Below are 22,786 nucleotides of genomic sequence, written 5' to 3' on the forward strand. Positions count from 1 at the left end.
AGCCCCATGTAATATTCTGATATAGGAACAGGAGGGGGCCATTCAGCCCCATGTAATATTGTATAGGAACAGGAGGAGGCCATTCAGCCCCATGTAATATTCTGATATAGGAACAGGAGGGGGCCATTCAGCCCCATGTAATATTGTATAGGAACAGGAGGAGGCCATTCAGCCCCATGTAATATTCTGATATAGGAACAGGAGGAGGCCATTCAGCCCCATGTAATATTCTGATATAGGAACAGGAGGGGGGCCATTCAGCCCCATGTAATCTTATATAGGAACAGGAGGGGGCCATTCAGCCCCATGTAATATTGTATAGGAACAGGAGGAGGCCATTCAGCCCCATGTAATATTCTGATATAGGAACAGGAGGAGGCCATTCAGCCCCATGTAATATTCTGATATAGGAACAGGAGGAGGCCATTCAGCCCCATGTAATATTGTATAGGAACAGGAGGAGGCCATTCAGCCCCATGTAATATTCTGATATAGGAACAGGAGGGGGCCATTCAGCCCCATGTAATATTGTATAGGAACAGGAGGAGGCCATTCAGCCCCATGTAATATTCTGATATAGGAACAGGAGGAGGCCATTCAGCCCCATGTAATATTCTGATATAGGAACAGGAGGGGGGCCATTCAGCCCCATGTAATCTTATATAGGAACAGGAGGGGGCCATTCAGCCCCATGTAATATTGTATAGGAACAGGAGGAGGCCATTCAGCCCCATGTAATATTCTGATATAGGAACAGGAGGAGGCCATTCAGCCCTATGTAATATTCTGATATAGGAACAGGAGGAGGCCATTCAGCCCCATGTAATATTCTGATATAGGAACAGGAGGGGGCCATTCAGACCCATGTAATATTCTTGGATAGGAACAGGAGGGGGCCATTCAGCCCCATGTAATATTCTGATACAGGAACAGGAAGGGGGCCATTCAGCCCCATGTAATATTCTTGGATAGGAACAGGAGGAGGCCATTCAGCCCCATGTAATATTCTGATAGAGGAACAGGAGGGGGCCATTCAGCCCCATGTAATATTCTGATATAGGAACAGGAGGAGGCCATTCAGCCCCATGTAATATTCTGTTATAGGAACAGGAGGGGGGCCATTCAGCCCCATGTAATATTCTGATATAGGAACAGGAGGAGGCCATTCAGCCCCATGTAATATTCTGATATAGGAACAGGAGGGGGGCCATTCAGCCCCATGTAATATTCTGATATAGGAACAGGAGGAGGCCATTCAGCCCCATGTAATATTCTTGTATAGGAACAGGAGGGGGCCATTCAGCCCCATGTAATATTCTTGTATAGGAACAGGAGGGGGCCATTCAGCCCCATGTAATATTCTGATATAGGAACAGGAGGAGGCCATTCAGCCCCATGTAATATTCTGATATAGGAACAGGAGGGGGGCCATTCAGCCGGATGTAATATTCTTGGATAGGAACAGGAGGGGGCCATTCAGCCCCATGTAATATTCTTGTATAGGAACAGGAGGAGGCCATTCAGCCCCATGTAATATTCTGATATAGGAACAGGAGGAGGCCATTCAGCCCCATGTAATATTCTGATATAGGAACAGGAGGAGGCCATTCAGACCCATGTAATATTCTGATATAGGAACAGGAGGAGGCCATTCAGCCCCGTGTAATATTCTGATATAGGAACAGGAGGGGGCCATTCAGCCCCATGTAATATTCTTGTATAGGAACAGGAGGAGGCCATTCAGCCACATGTAATATTCTGATATAGGATCAGGAGGAGGCCATTCAGCCATGTAATATTCTTATATAGGAACAGGAGGGAGCCATTCAGCCCCATGTAATATTCTGATATAGGATCAGGAGGAGGCCATTCAGCCATGTAATATTCTTATATAGGAACAGGAGGAGGCCATTCAGCCCCATGTAATATTCTGTTATAGGAACAGGAGGAGGCCATTCAGCCCCATGTAATATTCTGATATAGGAACAGGAGGGGGGCCATTCAGCCCCATGTAATATTCTGATATAGGAACAGGAGGGGGCCATTCAGCCCCATGTAATATTCTGATATAGGAACAGGAGGGGGCCATTCAGCCCCATGTAATATTCTGATATAGGAACAGGAGGAGGCCATTCAGCCCTATGTAATATTCTTGGATAGGAATAGGAGGAGGCCATTCAGCCCCATGTAATATTCTGATATAGGAACAGGAGGAGGCCATTCAGCCCCATGTAATATTCTTATATAGGAACAGGAGGGGGCCATTCAGCCCCATGTAATATTCTGTTATAGGAACAGGAGGGGGCCATTCAGCCCCATGTAATATTCTGATATAGGAACAGGAGGGGGCCATTCAGCCCCATGTAATATTCTGATATAGGAACAGGAGGGGGCCATTCAGCCCCATGTAATATTCTGATATAGGAACAGGAGGGGGACCATTCAGCCCCATGTAATATTCTGATATAGGAACAGGAGGAGGCCATTCAGCCCCATGTAATATTCTTATATAGGAACAGGAGGAGGCCATTCAGCCCCATGTAATATTCTGATATAGGAACAGGAGGAGGCCATTCAGCCCCATGTAATATTCTGATATAGGAACAGGAGGGGGCCATTCAGCCCCATGTAATGATAAATATGCCGTAAACTTGGGGCATTCTTGCCGCCCGCCGCAGGATGAAGCCGGCCGTGGTCAGCGCGAGGAGCTCCCCGTCTCGTTCCGCCTTCCCCAACCGGCCGCAGAATACGTGGAGGACGCAGGGCGGCCCCGGCAGGAACCACGAGATCCTCATGGAGATACAGCTCACCAAGGTAGGGCTGGCATCGTGCTGGGGTACTTTCCTTCCATTCCCGCCTTTCCGTCCCCATTCCCGTCAGTGCAGGATCTCCCTCCCCTCTGTTAGCAAGTGGCCGTTGTTCATCTGCGGTCCTGGGCAATCAGCCGGCTATTCGACTGTGAGAGAATCATCAATCCTCCCAACATCTACACTCACTTACTAGCACGTTTCACTGGATAGTGTTTGATCAGTGGGAACCCCAGATGATTTCTAGCCCCCCCCCCCCCCCCCCAGCTCAACAACATAGAACCATCGAAACCAATTCGACCGCTCCCAATTGGTGAGATCAGCCAAGATCAGTGCTCCAACTCCATGCCTTCCTGGTCTGTATGGCCCAGTCGTTGTCAGCCGTGGCTCAGTGGAGCGACTCTGAGTCAGAAGGTCGTACGTTCGAGCACCACCCCCAGAGACTTGAGGCCATAATCTAGGCTGACACTCCCAGTGCAGTACTGAGGGAGTGCCGCACTGTCAGAAGGGCAGAACTGAGGGAGCGCCGCACTGTCGGAGGGGCAGAACTGAGGGAGCGCCGCACTGTCGGAGGGGCAGTACTGAGGGAGCGCCGCACTGTCGGAGGGGCAGTACTGAGGGAGCGCCGCACTGTCGGAGGGGCAGTACTGAGAGAGCGCCGCAATGTCGGAGGGTGCCGTCTTTCGAATGAGACGTTGAACCGAGGTCCCGCCTGCCCCCTTGTGGATATAAAAGATCCCATGAGCCGGGGCGTCTCCCTGGTTTCCTGGTCAATATTTGCCCCTCAATCAACATCACTAAAACAGATGATACGGTCATTATCACATTGCTATCTGTGGGAGCTTGCTGTGCGCAACTGGGCTGCTGCGTTTCCCACATTTCAACAGTGACTGGAAGGGGGTGGGGGAGACTGGCGTGTGAGGTGGGGGGGGGGGGGGGCAGCGAAACGAGTGTGCGCGTATCTAACTTGATCCGCTTTCCGTGATTCCCGCCCAGGTGAGTTTCCAGCACGAGACCTACCCCGCTCCCGCCGTCATGCTGGAGAAAGGCCTGATGGATCTGCCAGCCTCCGAGCTGGAGGAGCAGCCCATCGCCCGGCAGGTTTTCATCGTGCAGGAGCTGGAGATCCGGGACCGGCTGGCCTCCTCCCAAATCAACAAGTTCCTGTACCTCTACACCAGTGAGAAGATGCCCAGGCGGGCTCACTCCAACATGGTACGTAGAACAGCCACAACATCCCTTTATACAGTGCCCTCAGTAAAGACGACTTACTGCAGTTATATCGGACCCTGGTGAGACCACACCTGGAGTATTGTGCACAGTTTGGGTCTCCTTACCTAAGGAAGGATATACTTGCCATTGAGGGAGTGCAACGAAGGTTCACCAGACTGATTCCTGGGATGGGGGGATTGTCCTATGAGGAGAGATTGAGCAGACTAGGCCGATATTCTCTGGAGTTTAGAAGAATGAGAGGTGATCTCGCTGAAACTGACACAATTCTTACAGGGCTTGACAGGGTAGATGCAGGGAGGGTGTTTCCCCCCGGGCTGGGGAGTCTAGAACCAGGGTCACACAGTCTCAGGATAAGGGGTCGGCCATTTAGGACTGAGATGAGGAGGAATTTCTTCACTCAGAGGGTGGTGAATCTTTGTAATTCTCTGCCCCAGAGGGCTGTGGAGGCTCAGTCGTTGAGTGTATTCAAGGCTGAGGTCGATAGATTTTTGGAGTCTGGGGGAATCGAGGGATCGGGCGGGAAAGTGGAGTTGAGGTCGAAGATCAGCCATGGTGGCGCAGGCTCGAGGGGCCGAATGGCCGACTCCTGCTCCTATTTCTTCTGTTCTTAACGTCATAAAATGTCCCAGGGTGCTTTACAGGAGCGATTGTTGGAACCCCAGTCAGTTCCTAGCTAATCACGGACTACCCCATGATCCTTGATCTCAGAGTTGCAACACATTAACCTGTTCGATTGGGCCTTATCCCACTCAGATTATTGGGGAAGCTATAAGTAGGGATTACACCTCTGCAGCATTGGAATGATTGTCTTAATGTGTGTGTTTGTTCTGTAGCTGACGATTAAGGCCTTCCACGTGCGGCCGGAGTCTGGGCTTGGTGGCCCTGAATGCTGCCTACGAGTCTCTCTCATGCCACTACGCCTCAACATTGACCAGGTTAGTGGCTGAAGCTTACTGCAAATCTCTCTCTCCGTCGCTCTGTCGCTCCCTCGCTCCTGCCCTCCGCCCCTCCTGCCCTCCTGCCCTCCACCCCTCCTGCCCTCCGTCCCTCCTGCCCTCCGTCGTTCCCATTAATCCATCTCTCCATCATCATCACTCCGCCCTATTGCTTGTCTCCTGTGTTTATGATGTAGTGTTGTAGAGTCCCTTTGGATAATTGGAATGCGGAACCAGAGACCGCCCAACCTATCACAGTACACCCAGGGCTGCCCACCCCCAGCCAATCAGATTCCGATCCGCCGGTGTGCTTTCCGCGAGGTTAGCGCACATTGCCGTCATATCGCCCGCCTCGCCGTGGGCAGTGACTCCCTCTCTCCGCCCTCCCCCCCCACCCCCCACGGGCAATCGGCAGACCGCTCCTCACGGAGCGCTCAGTGTCATGCAATGGGAATCTCCACATTCAGAGATCAATCCTGTTATACTCATGATAAATAGTGAGACTGAGTACTGTGTAAATGAGCAAGTGTGACCTTAGCTCCTTTATTAAGGTTCCAGAGTGCAGGTACCTCGTGGGTGGCCTGCTTATATACTGTGCTCCCAAGGGATGCTGGGATCCCTTGGGACTCCCAACAGCTGGGCCCTCTGGTGGTCAAGCGTAATGCAAGTCACAAGGGGTTTAATACATAACATCACTCCCCTGTGAAATCAACAGTATACTTATTTACAAGGTGAGACGATCTGGAGCTTTTCGCTCCCTTGTCGATCGTCTCGGTACAAATGAAGGTGTGGGTGGGTTGGTCACATGTTCACTGGGCTGATGGGCAGCCGGCCTTGCCGGGTTGCTGGGGATGATGAGTTCGGCTTCGTGGTCAACTGTGATGTCAGTTGTCACTTGTGCGTGTGTTGGAGGGTCAAAGTTGGTGGTGTCCTCTTCAGTTTGTTCGTAGCTGTTGGTGAACTGCAATTTCATTTGGTCCAAATGTTTTCTGTGCGTTTGTCCATTGGTCAGTTTGACCTGAAACACTCTACTCCTCTCTTTGGCTGTGACCGTGCCAGCGAGCCATTTGGGACCATGTCCATAATTGAGCACAAACACGGGATAATTGACCTCAATATCACGTGACAAATTTGCGTGGTCATGGTACACACTTTGTTGATGCCACTTGCCCTCCACATGATCATGGAGATCAGGATGGACACGAGAGAGCCTTGTTTTGAGTGCCCTTTTCACGAGCAGTTCAGCTTGGGGGGACGCCGGTGAGTGAGTGGGGTCTGGTGCGGTAGCTGAGCAGCACTCGGGACAGCCGGGTCCACAGGGAGCCTTCCGACACGCGTTTCAAGCTTTGCTTGATGGTCTGAACTGCCCGTTCTGCCTGGCCGTTGGATGTGGGCTTGAACGGGGCAGATGTGAGATGTTTGATCCCGTTGCGGGTCATGAATTCCTTGATTTCAGCGCTGGTGAAGCACGGCCCATTGTCGCTGACAAGGACATCAGGCAAGCCATGCGTGGCAAACATGGCACGTAGGCTTTCAATGGTGGCCGTGGATGTGCTTACAGACATTATTGCACATTCAATCCATTTTGAGTAAGCGTCCACGACAACCAAAAATATTTTGCCTAGGAATGGGCCCGCATAGTCTACGTGGATCCCCGACCGCGGTTTGGATGGCCACGACCACAAACCTAGCGGTGCCTCTCTGGGTACATTACTCAACTGAGAGCAAGTGTTGCACTGGCGCACACATGACTCTAAATCTGAGTCGATGCCTGGCCACCACACGTGGGATCTGGCTATGGCTTTCATCATTACGATGCCTGGGTGGGTGTTGTGCAGTTCACAAATAAATGTGTCTCTGCCTTTCTTGGGCAAGACCCACACGATTGCCCCACAAAAGACAATCCGCCTGCAGGGACAACTCGTCTTTGTGTCTGTGGAACGGCTTAATCACCTCCTGCATCTCCGCTGGGACACCGGACCAGCTCCCAGGGAGGACACAGTTTTTTTACCAAGGACAGTAAAGGATCCTGGCTGGTCCAGGTCCTGATCTGGCGGGCCGTAACAGGGGACTTCTCGTTCTCGAATGCCTCCATGACCATGAGCAAGTTCACAACATGCTAGACCCTCCCCAGTCCCAATACACTCCATTCCCCAATACTGACCATAACATGCTCAGACCCTCCCCAGTCCCAATACACACCATTCCCCAATACTGACCATAACATGCTCAGACCCTCCCCAGTCCCAATACACACCATTCCCCAATACTGACCATAACATGCTCAGACCCTCCCCAGTCCCAATACATGCTCAGACCCTCCCCAGTCCCAATACACACCATTCCCCAATACTGACCATAACATGCTCAGACCCTCCCCAGTCCCAATACATGCTCAGACCCTCCCCAGTCCCAATACACACCATTCCCCAATACTGACCATAACATGCTCAGACCCTTCCCAGTCCCAATACATGCTCAGACCCTCCCCAGTCCCAATACATGCTCAGACCCTCCCCAGTCCCAATACACTCCATTTCCCAATACTGACCATAAATGATCAGACCCTCCCCAGTCCCAATACACTCCATTCCCCAATACTGACCATAAATGATCAGACCCTCCCCAGTCCCAATACACTCCATTCCCCAATACTGACCATAAATGATCAGACCCTCCCCAGTCCCAATACACACCATTCCCCAATACTGACCATAACATGCTCAGACCCTCCCCAGTCCCAATACACACCATTCCCCAATACTGACCATAACATGCTCAGACCCTCCCCAGTCCCAATACACACCGTTCCCCAATACTGACCATAACATGCCCAGACCCTCCCCAGTCCCAATACACACCATTCCCCAATACTGACCATAACATGCTCAGACCCTCCCCAGTCCCAATACACACCGTTCCCCAATACTGACCATAGCATGCCCAGACCCTCCCCAGTCCCAATACACACCATTCCCCAATACTGACCATAACATGCTCAGACCCTCCCCAGTCCCAATATACACACAGACCGTTCCCCAATACTGACCATAACATGCTCAGACCCTCCCCAGTCCCAATACACACCATTCCCCAATACTGACCATAACATGCTCAGACCCTCCCCAGTCCCAATACACACACAGACCGTTCCCCAATACTGACCATAACATGCCCAGACCCTCCCCAGTCCCAATACATGCTCAGACCCTCCCCAGTCCCAATACACACACAGACCGTTCCCCAATACTGACCATAACATGCCCAGACCCTCCCCAGTCCCAATACACTCCATTTCCCAATACTGACCATAAATGATCAGACCCTCCCCAGTCCCAATACACACCGTTCCCCAATACTGACCATAACATGCTCAGACCCTCCCCAGTCCCAATACATGCTCAGACCCTCCCCAGTCCCAATACACACACAGACCGTTCCCCAATACTGACCATAACATGACCAGACCCTCCCCAGTCCCAATACACACCGTTCCCCAATACTGACCATAACATGCTCAGACCCTCCCCAGTCCCAATACACACCATTCCCCAATACTGACCATAACATGCTCGGACCCTCCCCAGTCCCAATACACTCCATTCCCCAATACTGACCATAACATGCCCAGACCCTCCCCAGTCCCAATATACACCATTCCCCAATACTGACCATAACATGCTCGGACCCTCCCCAGTCCCAATACATGCTCAGACCCTCCCCAGTCCCAATACACACACAGACCATTCCCCAATACTGACCATAACATGCCCAGACCCTCCCCAGTCCCAATATACACCATTCCCCAATACTGACCATAACATGCTCGGACCCTCCCCAGTCCCAATACATGCTCAGACCCTCCCCAGTCCCAATACACACACAGACCATTCCCCAATACTCACCATAACATGATCAGAACCTCCCCAGTCCCAATACACACACAGACCATTCCCCAATACTGACCATAAAATGCCCAGACCCTCCCCAGTCCCAATACACACACAGACCATTCCCCAATACTCACCATAACATGATCAGAACCTCCCCAGTCCCAATACACACACAGACCATTCCCCAATACTGACCATAACATGATCAGACCCTCCCCAGTCCCAATACACACCGTTCCCCAATACTGACCATAAAATGCCCAGACCCTCCCCAGTCCCAATACACACACAGACCATTCCCCAATACTGACCATAACATGCCCAGACCCTCCCCAGTCCCATTACACATTCAGGCCGTTCCCCAATACTGACCATAACATGCCCAGACCCTCCCCAGTCCCAATACACTCTATTCCCCAATACTGACCTCAACATGCCCAGACCCTCCCCAGTCCCAATACACACCGTTCCCCAATACTGACCATAAAATGCCCAGACCCTCCCCAGTCCCAATACATGCTCAGACCCTTCCCAGTCCCAATACACACACAGATCGTTCCCCAATACTCACCATAACATGCCCAGACCCTCCCCAGTCCCAATACACTCCATTTCCCAATACTGACCATAAATGATCAGACCCTCCCCAGTCCCAATACACACCGTTCCCCAATACTGACCATAACATGCTCAGACCCTCCCCAGTCCCAATACATGCTCAGACCCTCCCCAGTCCCAATACACACACAGACCGTTCCCCAATACTGACCATAACATGACCAGACCCTCCCCAGTCCCAATACACACCGTTCCCCAATACTGACCATAACATGCTCAGACCCTCCCCAGTCCCAATACATGCTCAGACCCTCCCCAGTCCCAATACACACACAGACCATTCCCCAATACTCACCATAACATGATCAGAACCTCCCCAGTCCCAATACACACACAGACCATTCCCCAATACTGACCATAACATGACCAGACCCTCCCCAGTCCCAATACACACCGTTCCCCAATACTGACCATAACATGCTCAGACCCTCCCCAGTCCCAATACACACCATTCCCCAATACTGACCATAACATGCTCGGACCCTCCCCAGTCCCAATATACACCATTCCCCAATACTGACCATAACATGCTCGGACCCTCCCCAGTCCCAATACACACCATTCCCCAATACTGACCATAACATGCCCAGACCCTCCCCAGTCCCAATACATGCTCAGACCCTCCCCAGTCCCAATACACACCGTTCCCCAATACTGACCATAACATGCTCAGACCCTCCCCAGTCCCAATACATGCTCAGACCCTCCCCAGTCCCAATACACACACAGACCATTCCCCAATACTCACCATAACATGATCAGAACCTCCCCAGTCCCAATACACACACAGACCATTCCCCAATACTCACCATAACATGATCAGACCCTCCCCAGTCCCAATACACACACAGACCGTTCCCCAATACTGACCATAAAATGATCAGAACCTCCCCAGTCCCATTACACATTCAGGCCGTTCCCCAATACTGACCATAACATGCCCAGACCCTCCCCAGTCCCAATACACTCTATTCCCCAATACTGACCTCAACATGCCCAGACCCTCCCCAGTCTCAATACACACCGTTCCCCAATACTGACCATAAAATGCCCAGACCCTCCCCAGTCCCAATACACACACAGACCATTCCCCAATACTGACCATAAAATGATCAGAACCTCCCCAGTCCCATTACACATTCAGGCCGTTCCCCAATACTGACCATAACATGCCCAGACCCTCCCCAGTCCCAATACACTCTATTCCCCAATACTGACCTCAACATGCCCAGACCCTCCCCAGTCTCAATACACACCGTTCCCCAATACTGACCATAAAATGCCCAGTCCCAATACACTCTATTCCCCAATACTGACCATAACATGCCCAGACCCTCCCCAGTCCCAATGCACACCCAGACCGTTCCCCAATACTGACCATAACATGCCCAGACCCTCCCCAGTCCCAATGCACACCCAGACCGTTCCCCAATACTGACCATAACATGCCCAGACCCTCCCCAGTCCCAATGCACACCCAGACCGTTCCCCAATACTGACCATAACATGCCCAGACCCTCCCCAGTCCCAATACAGGACTGACATATGAGGAGAGACTGGATCGACTGGGCCTGTATTCACTGGAGTTTAGAAGAATGAGAGGGGATCTCATAGAAACATATAAAATTATGACGGGACTGGACAGGTTAGATCCGGGAAGAATGTTCCCGATGTTGGGGAAGTCCAGAACCAGGGGACATAGTCATAGGATAAGGGGTAAGTCATTTAAGACTGAGATGAGGAGAAACTTCTTCACTCAGAGAGTGGTTGATGCCAGTTCATTGGATATATTCAAGAGGGAGTTAGATGTGGCTCTTACGGCTAAAGGGATCAAAGGGTATGGAGAGAAAGCAGGAAAGGGGTACTGAGATGAATGATCAGCCATGATCTTATTGAATGGTGGTGCAGGCTCGAAGGCCAGAATGGCCCACTCCTGCACCTATTTTCTATTTTTCTAAGTCCACTGGCTGTGTCATTTCCACCCCGTTGGTGGGCAATGGTAGCCAACTGAGAGCATCTGCGCAGTTCTCTGTGCCTGGTCTGTGGCGGATTACATAGTTGTATGCTGACAGCGTGAGCGCCCATCTTTGGTTGCGGGCAGAGGCATTGGTATTAATCCCATTGCTCTCCGAGAACAGCGATATGAGCGGCTTGTGGTCAGTTTCAAGCTGAACTCGAGACCAAACAAGTACTGGTGCATTTTCTTTACCCAGTAAACACACGCCAGAGTCTCTTTTTCAACCATGCTGTAGGCCCTTTCGGCCTTGGACAAACTCCTGGATACATATGCAACCAGTTACAAAATCCCCGAATCATTAGCTTGTTATAACACACACCCGACCCCGTATGACGACGCATCGCAAGCTAACACTAATTGTTTACATGGATTATACAGGACAAGCAGTTTGTTAGAATACAATAAATTTCTGGCTTTCTTAAAGGCAGCCTCTTGTGAATTCCCCCATACCCAGTCGTCTCCCTTGCATGTAGGGGTTCTAGCAGGGTGCTTAACCCAGGCAGGAAATTACCGAAGTAGTTAAGGAATCCCAGGAACGACCGCAGCTCCGTCACATTCTGTGGTCGCGGCGCGTTCTTGGTGGCCTCCGTCTTGGCATCGGTGGGTCTGATGCCGTCTGCTGCGATTCGTCCTGTGCCAGGAAAACACACTTCGAGCGTTTCAACCTGAGCCCCACGCGATCCAACCGACTAAGAACCTTTTCCAGATTCTTCAAGTGCTCCATGGTGTCCCGACCTGTAACCAATATGTCGTCCTGGAAGACCACTGTGCAAGGATCCGACTTTAGCAGGCTCTCCGTGTTCCGCTGGCAGATCGCTGCAGCCGACCGAATCCCAAACGGGCACCGGTTGTAGATAAACAGACCTTTGTGCATGTTAATGCAGGTGAGGCCTTTCGAAGACTCATCCAGCTCCTGCGGCATGTAGGCCGAGGTCAGGTCCAGCTTGGTGAGCGTCTTCCCTCCAGCCAGGGTCGCAAATAGGTCGTCTGTCTTGGGTCGCGGGTACTGGTCCTGCAGTGAAAAACGGTTAATCGTTACTTTATAGTCCCCGCAAATTCTAACCATGTGGTCCTTTTTGAGTACTGGGACAATCAGACGGGCCCAGTCGTTGAATTCCTCCGGCGTGATGATGCCTTCACGATGCAGCCTGTCCAGCTCAATTTCCACTTTTTCACTCATCATGTACGTGGATGGGTCGTGTACCGGGAACCAAATGGATCTGCACTTTCGCCCCCGAGAAGCTTCCAATGCCTGGCTCGAATAACGATGGGAACTTGCTTAAAACCTGGGTACACGAGGCGTCGTCGATGGATGAGAGCGCTCGGATGTCGTCCCAGTTCCAGCGGATTTTCCCCAGCCAGCTTCTGCCAAACAACGTGGGACCATCCCCTGGCACAATCCACAGCGGGAGTTCATGTACTGCTCCGTCATAGGAGACCTTGACTTCTGTACTGCCAAATACAGGGATTAGTTCCTTGGTGTAAGTCCTTCGTTTAGTGTGAATGGGGCTGAGCTTGGGCCTGTGTGCCTTCTTTCCCCACAGCCTGTCGAAGGCCTTTTTACTCATTATGGACTGACATACCCCCATGTCCAGTTCCATAGATACTGGAATACCGTTCAGTTCAACTTTCAACATTATTGGGGGACATTTTGTCGTGAATGTGTGTACCCGGTACACCTCTACCTCCTCGGTACGAGTCTCCAATTCAGCCTGATCCACAGTGAATCGTGGTGGTTTGCAGGGCTTGCAGGGTTTGCAGCTCACCTGCACATACGTTGGAGGTGTCCCATTGTTCTGCAACCATTGCACGCATAGTGCTTAAAGCGGCATTGATGGGGCTGATGATCACCTCCACAGCACCAACAAGGTGTTAACTGCCTCGCGTTAACGTTTGATGGCGGTCTCTGGGTCAACTGAGGTCGGGCTGCAGCAGCCGGCGTGTACGTTCTGTCCTGTACATTTCTGCTCGAGTCCGACGTTACTTTATGCACAGTACTGGCCGAAACTTCTTTACTCTGCGAAATCTGTTTGGCGTTGTCGCTGGTGGACATAAATGCCTGGGCTATCGTGACGGCTTTACTCAGATTCGAAGTTTCTATAGTAGTTTGCGAAGGATTGTCTCATGTCCGATGCCCAGTACAAAAAAGTCTCTGACCATTTGTTCTAGGAATCCCTCAAACTCTCAATGACCTGCGAGGCGCCTTAGTTCGGCGACATAGCTCGCCACTTCCTGGACCTCCGATACGTGTAGAACCGATATCTCGCCATCAAACCGCTTTCCTTAGGATTTAGGTGCTCCCGGACCAGCATACATAATTCTTCATAGGATTTCTCTGTTGGTTTTGCTGGGGCCAGGAGATTCTTCATGAGGCCATAGGTTGTTGCCCCACAGACAATTCGGAGGATCAACCTTCGTTTGGTGGCGTTCTCGTCCCCTTCCAGCTCGTTGGCCACAAAGTATTGATCGAGTCTCTCCACGAAGGCCTCCCAATCGTCCCCTTCTGAGAATTTCTCCAGGATGCCGACTGTTCTTTGCATTTTCGCGCGGTTGTTCGTCACCTCGTCGCCAGTTGTTATACTCATGATAAATGGTGAGACTGAGTACTGTGTGTAATGAGCAAGTGTGATCTTAGCTCCTTTATTAAGGTTCCAGAGTGCAGGTACCTCGTGGGTGGTCTGTTTATACACTGTGCTCCCAAGGGATGCTGGGATCCCTTGGGACTCCAACAGGTGGGCCCTCTGGTGGTCAGGTGTAATGCAAGTTACAAAGGGTTAAATACACAACAAATCCCGCCCACCTTCTCATCATATCTCTCAATCCCATCTGGCCTCATGAACCCATTCAACTGCAGTCTTCAGTCGTTTACAACCCACACAGCCCTCACTCCCGTAATCACTGCGACCTTCATAAGAATTAGGAGCAGGAGTCGGCCATTCGGCCCCTCGAGCCTGCTCCGCCATTCAATGAGATCACGGCTGATCTTCGACCTCAACTCCACTTCCCCGCCCGATCCCCATATCCCTCGATTCCCTTAATATCCAAAAATCTCTCGATCTCAGCCTTGAATATCCTCAACGACTGAGCCTCCACAGGCCTCTGGGGCAGAGAATTCCAAAGATTCACCACCCTCTGAGTGAAGAAATTCCTCCTCATCTCAGTCCTCAATGGCCGACCCCTTATCCTGAGACTGTGTGACCCCTGGTTCTAGACTCCCCAGCCCGGGGGGGAAACACCCTCCCTGCATCTACCCTGTCAAGCCCTGTAAGAATTGTGTGTGTTTCAGTGAGATCGCCTCTCATTCTTCTAACTCTAGAGAATATAAGTGTCCTATTTCCTTTCGTCCTTTCTCACCCAGCACTCTGAGTCTTGGGCCGATATCTGGGCTGCTTAACCAATGAAAGGGCTAGCGTCCCCTTTGGTGTCCTTTCCTGGTAATTATCTCCACAGCCCAATTTTCCTTTACCATCGCAAGATCTCCCAACTAGCTGCTTTTAAACTGCTGCCCCCTCTCCTCCCCCTTTCCGATCACCTCCTGTGCCTGCTAACAGCTTCATGTTCGATGACCGCTATTTTTATTTTCTTCTCCCTCGCTTCCTAGGATGCCTTATTCTTCCTGAAGGATTTCTTCACAAGCTTTGCGACTGGAATCAACCCCGTCGTTCCCATTGAAGCAGCAGCGGAAGGTAAGCATGGCCGGGAGCAAACACAGCTCCAATGCAGACATTGATGGCATTGCAAAGGGGACATGGGGATGCAGTGGGTTAAGCACCACACTGAGGGGTAGCAACTGAGGGAGCGCCGTACCGTCGGAGGGGTAGTACCGAGGGAGTGCTGCACTGTCGGAGAGTCAGAACCGAGGGAGCGCTGCACTGTCGGAGGGGCAGTGCTGAGGGAGCGCTGCACTGTCGGAGGGGCAGTACTGAGGGAGCGCTGCACTGTCGGAGGGGCAGTACTGAGGGAGCGCTGCACTGTCGGAGGGGCAGTGCTGAGGGAGCGCTGCACTGTCGGAGGGGCAGTACAGAGAGAGCACCGCACTGTCGGAGGGGCAGTGCTGAGGGAGCGCTGCACTGTCGGAGGGGCAGTACAGAGAGAGCACCGCACTGTCGGAGGGGCAGTGCTGAGGGAGCGCTGCACTGTCGGAGGGGCAGTGCTGAGGGAGCGCTGCACTGTCGGAGGGGCAGTACAGAGAGAGCACCGCACTGTCGGAGAGTCAGAACCGAGGGAGCGCTGCACTGTCGAAGGGGCCCTCTTTTGGATGAGACATTAAACCCAGGTCCCGTGTGCCCCTCAGTTGGACGTAAAAGATCCCATGGCCGCTATTGGAAGAAGAACAGGGGAGTTCTCCCCGGTGTCCTGGGGCCAATATTTATCCCTCGACCAACATCACTGAAATAGATTAACTGGTCGGTTGTCTCATTTGCTATTTGTGAGCTCTTTGACTGCCCTTCAGGAAGTAATTCATTGGCTGTGGACATAAGAACATAAGAATTAGGAGCAGGAGTCGGCCATTCGGCCCCTCGAGCCTGCTCCCCCATTCAATGAGATCACGGCTGATCTTCGACCTCAACTCCACTTTCCCGCCCGATCCCTCGATTCCCTTAATATCCAAAAATCTATCGATCTCAGCCTTGAATATACTCAACGACTGAGCCTCCACAGCCCTCTGGGGCAGAGAATTCCAAAGATTCACCACCCTCTGAGTGAAGAAATTCCTCCTCATCTCAGTCCTAAATGGCCGACCCCTTATCCTGAGACTGACCCCCCCCCCCCGCCAGCCCCGAGACTGAGTCACCGCCCCTTGGCCCCGAGACTGAGTGTGTGCCCCCTAGCCCCGAGACTGAGTCTCTTTCCCCCACCCCCCAGCCCCGAGACTGAGTACCCCCGGCCTCCCAGCCCCGAGACTGAGTCTCTTTCCCCCACCCCCCAGCCCCGAGACTGAGTCACCGCCCCTTGGCCCCGAGACTGAGTGTGTGCCCCCTAGCCCCGAGACTGAGTCTCTTTCCCCCACCCCCCAGCCCCGAGACTGAGTCTCTTTCCCCCACCCCCCAGCCCCGAGACTGAGTACCCCCGGCCTCCCAGGACGTGAAAGGCACCCTGTAAATGCATGGCTCCTCGCTCGCTCTCATTCTCCAGGCGTGTCCCCGTGCTCCGCGATTAACTGGTGCCGTTTCCGCTCTCCATTGCAGCCAAGCCCGATCCCAGCCGGAGAACAAGTGGAGTTTTCGAGGCCGATTGCGTGGGCAGGGACGCAGACCCGTGTCAGGGCGAGCCCGAGATGACCGCCTCGATGGAGACGACCTTCAGTGAGCAGAGCTCCACCTCCACCGCTTCCTCCTCCTCCGAGCAGCCAATCTATTTCAGGTACTACGTTGGCCCAAGGTCTCTCCACAACTGCTGCTTGGGCCGAACGCTTCCCAGTTTTTTCATCGAATCATACAATACAGGAGGAGGCCATTGGGCCCATCGAGCCTGTGCCGGCTCTGTGACAGAGCGATCCAATCAGTCCCACTCCCCCCTGCTCTTTCCCCACAGCCCGTCAAATGTTTCCTTTTCAAGTATTTATCCAGTTCCCCGTTTGAAAGTCACTATTGAATCTGCTCCCACCGCCCTTTCAGGCAGCACGTTCCCGATCATAACAACTCACTGCGTAAACACATTCTCCCCATCTCCCCCTCTGATTCCATCGCCGATTATCGTCAATCTGTGTCCCTCTGGTTACCGACCCTCCTGCCCCCCGGGAACAGTCTCTCCCCATCTACTCCATCAAAACCCCCTCATGATTTTGAACACCTCGATCAAATCTTCCCTTAACCTTCTCTGCTCCAAGGAGAACAACCCCAGCTTCTCCAGTCTCTCCACGTAACTACAGTCCCCCATCCCTGGAACCATTCTGGTCAATCTCCTCTGCACCCTCTCCAAGGCCTTGACACCCTTCCTAAAGTGCGGGGCCCAGAATTGGACACCTTTGGGTCCGGAGATTCCTAAAGTGTAATCCAGACATGTATTCTACTGGACTGTTCTTCCCAGCAGCGCAAAGGAGCTTGAACCACGATATCCCATTCTGTGCTTCCCCCTCCGACTTCCCCCGTCTAGGTTTGGACTTCGGACCCAGAGACCGCTGCGTGACGTCGTCGTTGAAAACATCTAGCCCTCTCACCTCCGGGTCAAAAGCTCCAATCCAGCCCTGGCGAATGGAATTAACTCCGCGCACTCTCTCTCTCTCTCTCTCTCTCTCTCTCTCTCTCTCGCTCACTCACTCACTCTCTCTCACTTGCGTGCACTCGCTCCCTTTCGCCCTCCCTCACTGCCTGCCGTGCTCCTTTGCTTTCTCGGCCAAATATACTGTGCATGGGCTCCTCCTAACAACAGCAACGTGTGTTTAGAAACATAGAAAATAGGTGCAGGAGCAGGCCATTCGGCCATTCGAGCCTGCACCACCATTCAATGAGTTCATGGCTGAACATGCAACTTCAGTACCCCCTTCCTGCTTTCTCGCCATACCCCTTGATCCCCCGAGTAGTAAGGACTACATCTAACTCCTTTTTGAATATATTTAGTGAATTGGCCTCAACTACTTCCTGTGGTAGAGAATTCCACAGGTTCACCACTCTCTGGGTGAAGAAGTTCCTCCTCATCTCGGTCCTAAATGGCTTAGCCCTTATCCTTAGACTGTGACCCCTGGTTCTGGACTTCCCCAACATCGGGAACATTCTTCCTGCATCCAACCTGTCCAAACCCGTCAGAATTTTAAACGTTTCGATGAGATCCCCTCATTCTTCTGAACTCCAGTGAATACAAGCCCAGTTGATCCAGTCTTTCTTGATATGTCAGTCCCGCCATCCCGGGAATCAGTCTGGTGATTTATATAGCGTCTTTAATGTTGTAAAACGTCCCAAGGTGCTTCGCAGCAGTGTTTTAAAACAAAACAGATAAATTTGACACCGAGCCACGTAAAAAGAAATTATGTCAAATGACCAAAAGCTTGGTCAAAGAGGTCGGTTTTAAGGAGCTAGTTAAAGGAGAAGAGAGAGGTGGAGAGGTTTAGGGAGGGAGTTCCAGAGCTTGGGGCCCAGGCAGCTGAAGGCACGGCCACCGATGGTGGAGCGATTATAATCAGGGATGCTGAAGAGGGCAGAGTTAGAGGAGTGCAGACATCTCGGGGGTTGTGGGGCTGGAGGAGGTTACAGAGATAGGGAGGGGGGGAGGGCCACGGAGGGATTTGTAAACAAGGGTGAGAATTTTGAAATCGAGCCGTTGCTTAACCGGGAGCCAATGTAGGTCAGTGAGCACAGGGGGTGATGGGTGAGCGGGACTCGGTGCATGTTAGGACACGGGGCAGCGAGCACAGGGGGTGATGGGTGAGCGGGACTTAGTGTGAGTTAGGACACGGGTCAGCAAGCTCAGGGGTGGTGGGTGAGCGGGACTGGGTGCGAGTTAGGACACGGGGCAGCGAGCACAGGGGATGATGGGTGAGCGGGACTGGGTGCGTGTTAGGACACGGGGCAGCGAGCACAGGGGGTGATGGGTGAGCGGGACTTGGTGCATGTTAGGACACGGGTCAGCGAGCACAGGGGGTGATGGGTGAGTGGGACTTGGTGCATGTTAGGACACGGGTCAGCGAGCACAGGGGGTGATGGGTGAGTGGGACTCGGTGTGAGTTAGGACACGGGGCAGCGAGCACAGGGGGTGATGGGTGAGCGGGACTCGATGTGAGTTAGGACACGGTGCAGCGAGCACAGAGGGTGATGGGTGAGTGGGATTGGGTGCGGGTTAGGACACGGGGCAGCGAGCATAGGGGGTGATGGGTGAGCGGGATTGGGTGCGAGTTAGGACACGGGGCAGCGAGCACAGGGGGTGATGGGTGAGCGGGACTCGGTGAGAGTTAGGACACGGGGCAGCGAGCACAGGGGGTGATGGGTCAACGGGACTTGGTGCGAGTTAGGACACGGGGCAGCGAGCACAGGGGTGATGGGTGAGCGGGACTTGGTGTGAGTTAGGACACGGGGCAGCAAGCACAGGGGGTGATGGGTCAACGGGACTCGGTGCGAGTTAGGACACGGGGCAGCGAGCACAGGGGTGATGGGTGAGCGGGACTTGATGTGAGTTAGGACACGGGGCAGCGAGCACAGGGGGTGATGGGTGAGCGGGACTTGGTGTGAGTTAGGACATGGGCTGCCGAGTTTTGGATCACCTCTAGTTTACGTCGGGTAGAATGTGGGAGGCCAGCCAGGAGTGCGTTGGAATAGTCAAGTCTGGAGGTAACAAAGGCACGGATGAGGGCTTCAGCAGTAGATGAGCTGAGGCAGGGGGCGGAGACGGGCGATGATATGGAGGTGGAAATAGGTGGTTTTAGTTATGCTGTGTATATGTGGCTGGAAGCTCATTTCATAACTTCTTGTGGGCTCTGGTCTGCAGAGAGTGGTCGCTCCCACCCCCCAGCCCTCGGCTGACCGTGATCTCGGAAGGGTGAAGTAATTCTGTGTGCGCTGGGCATTGTGTGGCACAGTGAGGACCTGGGTTATAACTTGCCTTCTCTCTCTCTCTGACAGGGAATTCCGATTTACCTCAGAAGTGCCAATCTGGTTGGACTATCATGGAAAACATGTAACCATGGATCAAGTGAGTGACTCCACGTTGGATTGTTCCACTCCCTGATTTCTCTCACTCCCCCGTTGTCTGAATGTATTTTACCCTACATACCCGCCTCCTTCCCCTGAAGGCACTGACTCTCCCTGGGGTGCAGTTCCCTGGTTGCCAGCTATTCGCCTAAAGGTACGCTGGTGTGGTGGTTGTGCGACTGGGATAGTAATCCAGAGCCCTAGCCGAATAATCCAGAGAACGCAAGTTCGAATCCCACCATGGCAGCTTTGAGAAATTCAAATCTTTTTAAATCGAGAAATAAAAAGGTGGTCTCGGTAAGCGTGGCCATGAAGCCGTCAGATTGTCATGGAAACCCAACCCTTGTCCTTCAGGGAAGGGAAACCTGCCATCTTTACCCGGTCTGGGCCGATATGTTTGACTCCAGTCCCACACCAACATGGTTGACAGCAACAGCCCCCTGAGGTGGGCCCAACGGCCTACCACCACCGCCTCGGGGCAACTAGGGACGGGCAATGAACACCAGCCTTGCCCAGCGCTGCCTGCATCCCGTGAATGAATTTTTTTTTAAACTCATCCAGGTGGCCATTCTAACATAACATAAGAAATAGGAGCAGGAGTCGGCCATTCGGCCTCTCGCGCCTGCTCCACCATTCAATACGATCATGGCTGATCTGATCATGGACTCAGCTCCACTTCCCCGCCCGTTCCCCATAACCCTGATCGGTTAAGAAACTGTCTATCTCTGTCTTAAATATATTCAATGGCCCGGCCTCCACAGCTCTCTGAGGCAGCGAATTCCACAGATTTACAACCCTCTGAGAGAAGAAATTCCTCCTCATCTCAGTTTTAAATGTGCGGCCCTTATTCTAAGGTTATGTCCCCTAGCCAAGTTTGCTGACGAGACAAAGATGGGAGGAAAAGCAATGTGTGAGGAGGACACAAAAAATCTGCAAAAGGACATAGGCTAAGTGAGTGGGCAAAAATTGGGCCGATGGAGTATAATGTCGGGAAGTGTGAGGTCATGCACTTTGGCAGAAAAAAATCAAAGAGCAAGTTATTATTTAAATGGAGAAAGATTGCAAAGTGCTTTAGTACAGTGGGACCTGGGGTTTCTTGTGCATGAAACACAAAAGGTTAGTATGCAGGTACAGCAAGTGATCAGGAAGGCCAATGGTATCTTGGCCTTTATTGCAAAGGGGATGGAGTATAAAAGCAGGGAAGTCTTGCTACAGTTATACAGGGTATTGGTGAGGCCACACCTGGAATACTGCGTGCAGTTTTGGTTTCCATATTTAAGAAAGGATATACTTGCATTGGAGGCAATTCAGAGAAGGTTCACTCGGTTGATTCCGGGGATGAGGGGGTTGACTTATGAGGAACGGTTGAGTAGGTTGGGCCTTTGCTCATTGGAATTCAGAAGAATGAGAGGTGATCTTATCGAAACGTATAAGATTATGAGGGGGCTTGACAAGGTGGATGCAGAGAGGATGTTTCCACTGATGGGGGAGACTAGAACTAGAGGGCATGATCTTAGAATAAGGGGCCGCCCATTTAAAACTGAGATGAGGAGGAATTTCTTCTCAGAGGGTTGTAAATCTGTGGAATTCTCTGCCTCAGAGAGCTGTGGAAGCTGAGACATTGAATATATTTAAGACAGAAATAGACAGTTTCTTAACTGATAAGGGGATAAGGGGTTATGGGGAGCTGGCGGGGAAGTGGAGCTGAGTCCATGATCGGATCAGCCATGATCTTATTGAATGGTGGGGCAGGCTCAAGGGGCTGTATTTCTTATGTTCTAGTCTCCCCCATCAGTGGGAACATCCTCTCTGCATCCACCTTGTCAAGCCCCCTCGTAATCTTATAGGTTTCGATAAGATCACCTCTCATTCTTCTGAACTCCAATGAGTAGAGGCTCAACCTACTCAACCTTTCCTCATAAGTCAACCCCCTCATCTCCGGAATCAACTGAGGGAGCCTTCAAAGCAAGTGTATCCTTTTGTAAATATGGAAACCAAAACTGCACGCAGTACTCCAGGTATGACCTCACCAATACCCTGTATAACTGCAGCACGAGTTCCCTGCTTTTATACTACATCCCCTTTGAAATAAAGACCAAGATACAATTGGCCTTCCTGATCACTTGCTGTACCTGCGTACTAACCTTTTGTGTTTCATGCACAAGTACCCCCAGGTCCCGCTGTACTGCGGCACTTTACAATATTTCTCCATTTAAATAATAACTTGTGCAGTGAGTCCAAGGATATTTGGCTTTTTAAGGCATCACAGCTGAGCAGCACCTTGTACTTTCAGGCAGGGAGTGCTGGATGGTGATCAGGAGCACAAATGCTGGTTGATTTTTTTGTCTTCTCTTTCCCCATCCCCACAACATCCAGAACACTTGAGCCCAGTTGTCATGCCGCCCGATTGGTGCCTGCCAAGGTTGGCCGAACCCGGCACATGCTGACCGGCTGCGTGTGTCTTGGTACTACACAGGACAGTCCACTTACCCGCTGGGCCATTGCTCAGGCTGGTATCTCAACACCCCCGATTTGGCCCCGATGTTTATGGCTGCATACAGTGACACTACTATTCCCGGCCAGAGTAGAGACGATTGCTGTACGTGACTGGGATTGAGTTTACACACATCATTTGTGTCTAACTGTCCTCCACTTAATGGGT

At 52.1% G+C, this 22,786-nt stretch overlaps 1 protein-coding gene across 1 annotated transcript in view; it reads left to right on the forward strand.

The window, feature by feature from the left end:
* Positions 1-22,786, forward strand: part of atg2a (autophagy related 2A) — a 176,604-nt gene that overhangs the window by 129,000 nt on the left and 24,818 nt on the right. Inside the window, exons 32-37 of the mRNA XM_070868291.1 lie at positions 2,679-2,814; positions 3,804-4,022; positions 4,874-4,975; positions 15,105-15,189; positions 16,693-16,867; positions 20,056-20,125. Coding sequence (XP_070724392.1) covers positions 2,679-2,814; positions 3,804-4,022; positions 4,874-4,975; positions 15,105-15,189; positions 16,693-16,867; positions 20,056-20,125 — 787 coding nt within the window. The remainder of the gene's footprint in view (positions 1-2,678; positions 2,815-3,803; positions 4,023-4,873; positions 4,976-15,104; positions 15,190-16,692; positions 16,868-20,055; positions 20,126-22,786) is intronic.

The sequence above is a fragment of the Pristiophorus japonicus genome, chromosome 27 (genome assembly GCF_044704955.1).
Source record: "Pristiophorus japonicus isolate sPriJap1 chromosome 27, sPriJap1.hap1, whole genome shotgun sequence".
NCBI classification, from domain to species: domain Eukaryota; kingdom Metazoa; phylum Chordata; class Chondrichthyes; family Pristiophoridae; genus Pristiophorus; species Pristiophorus japonicus.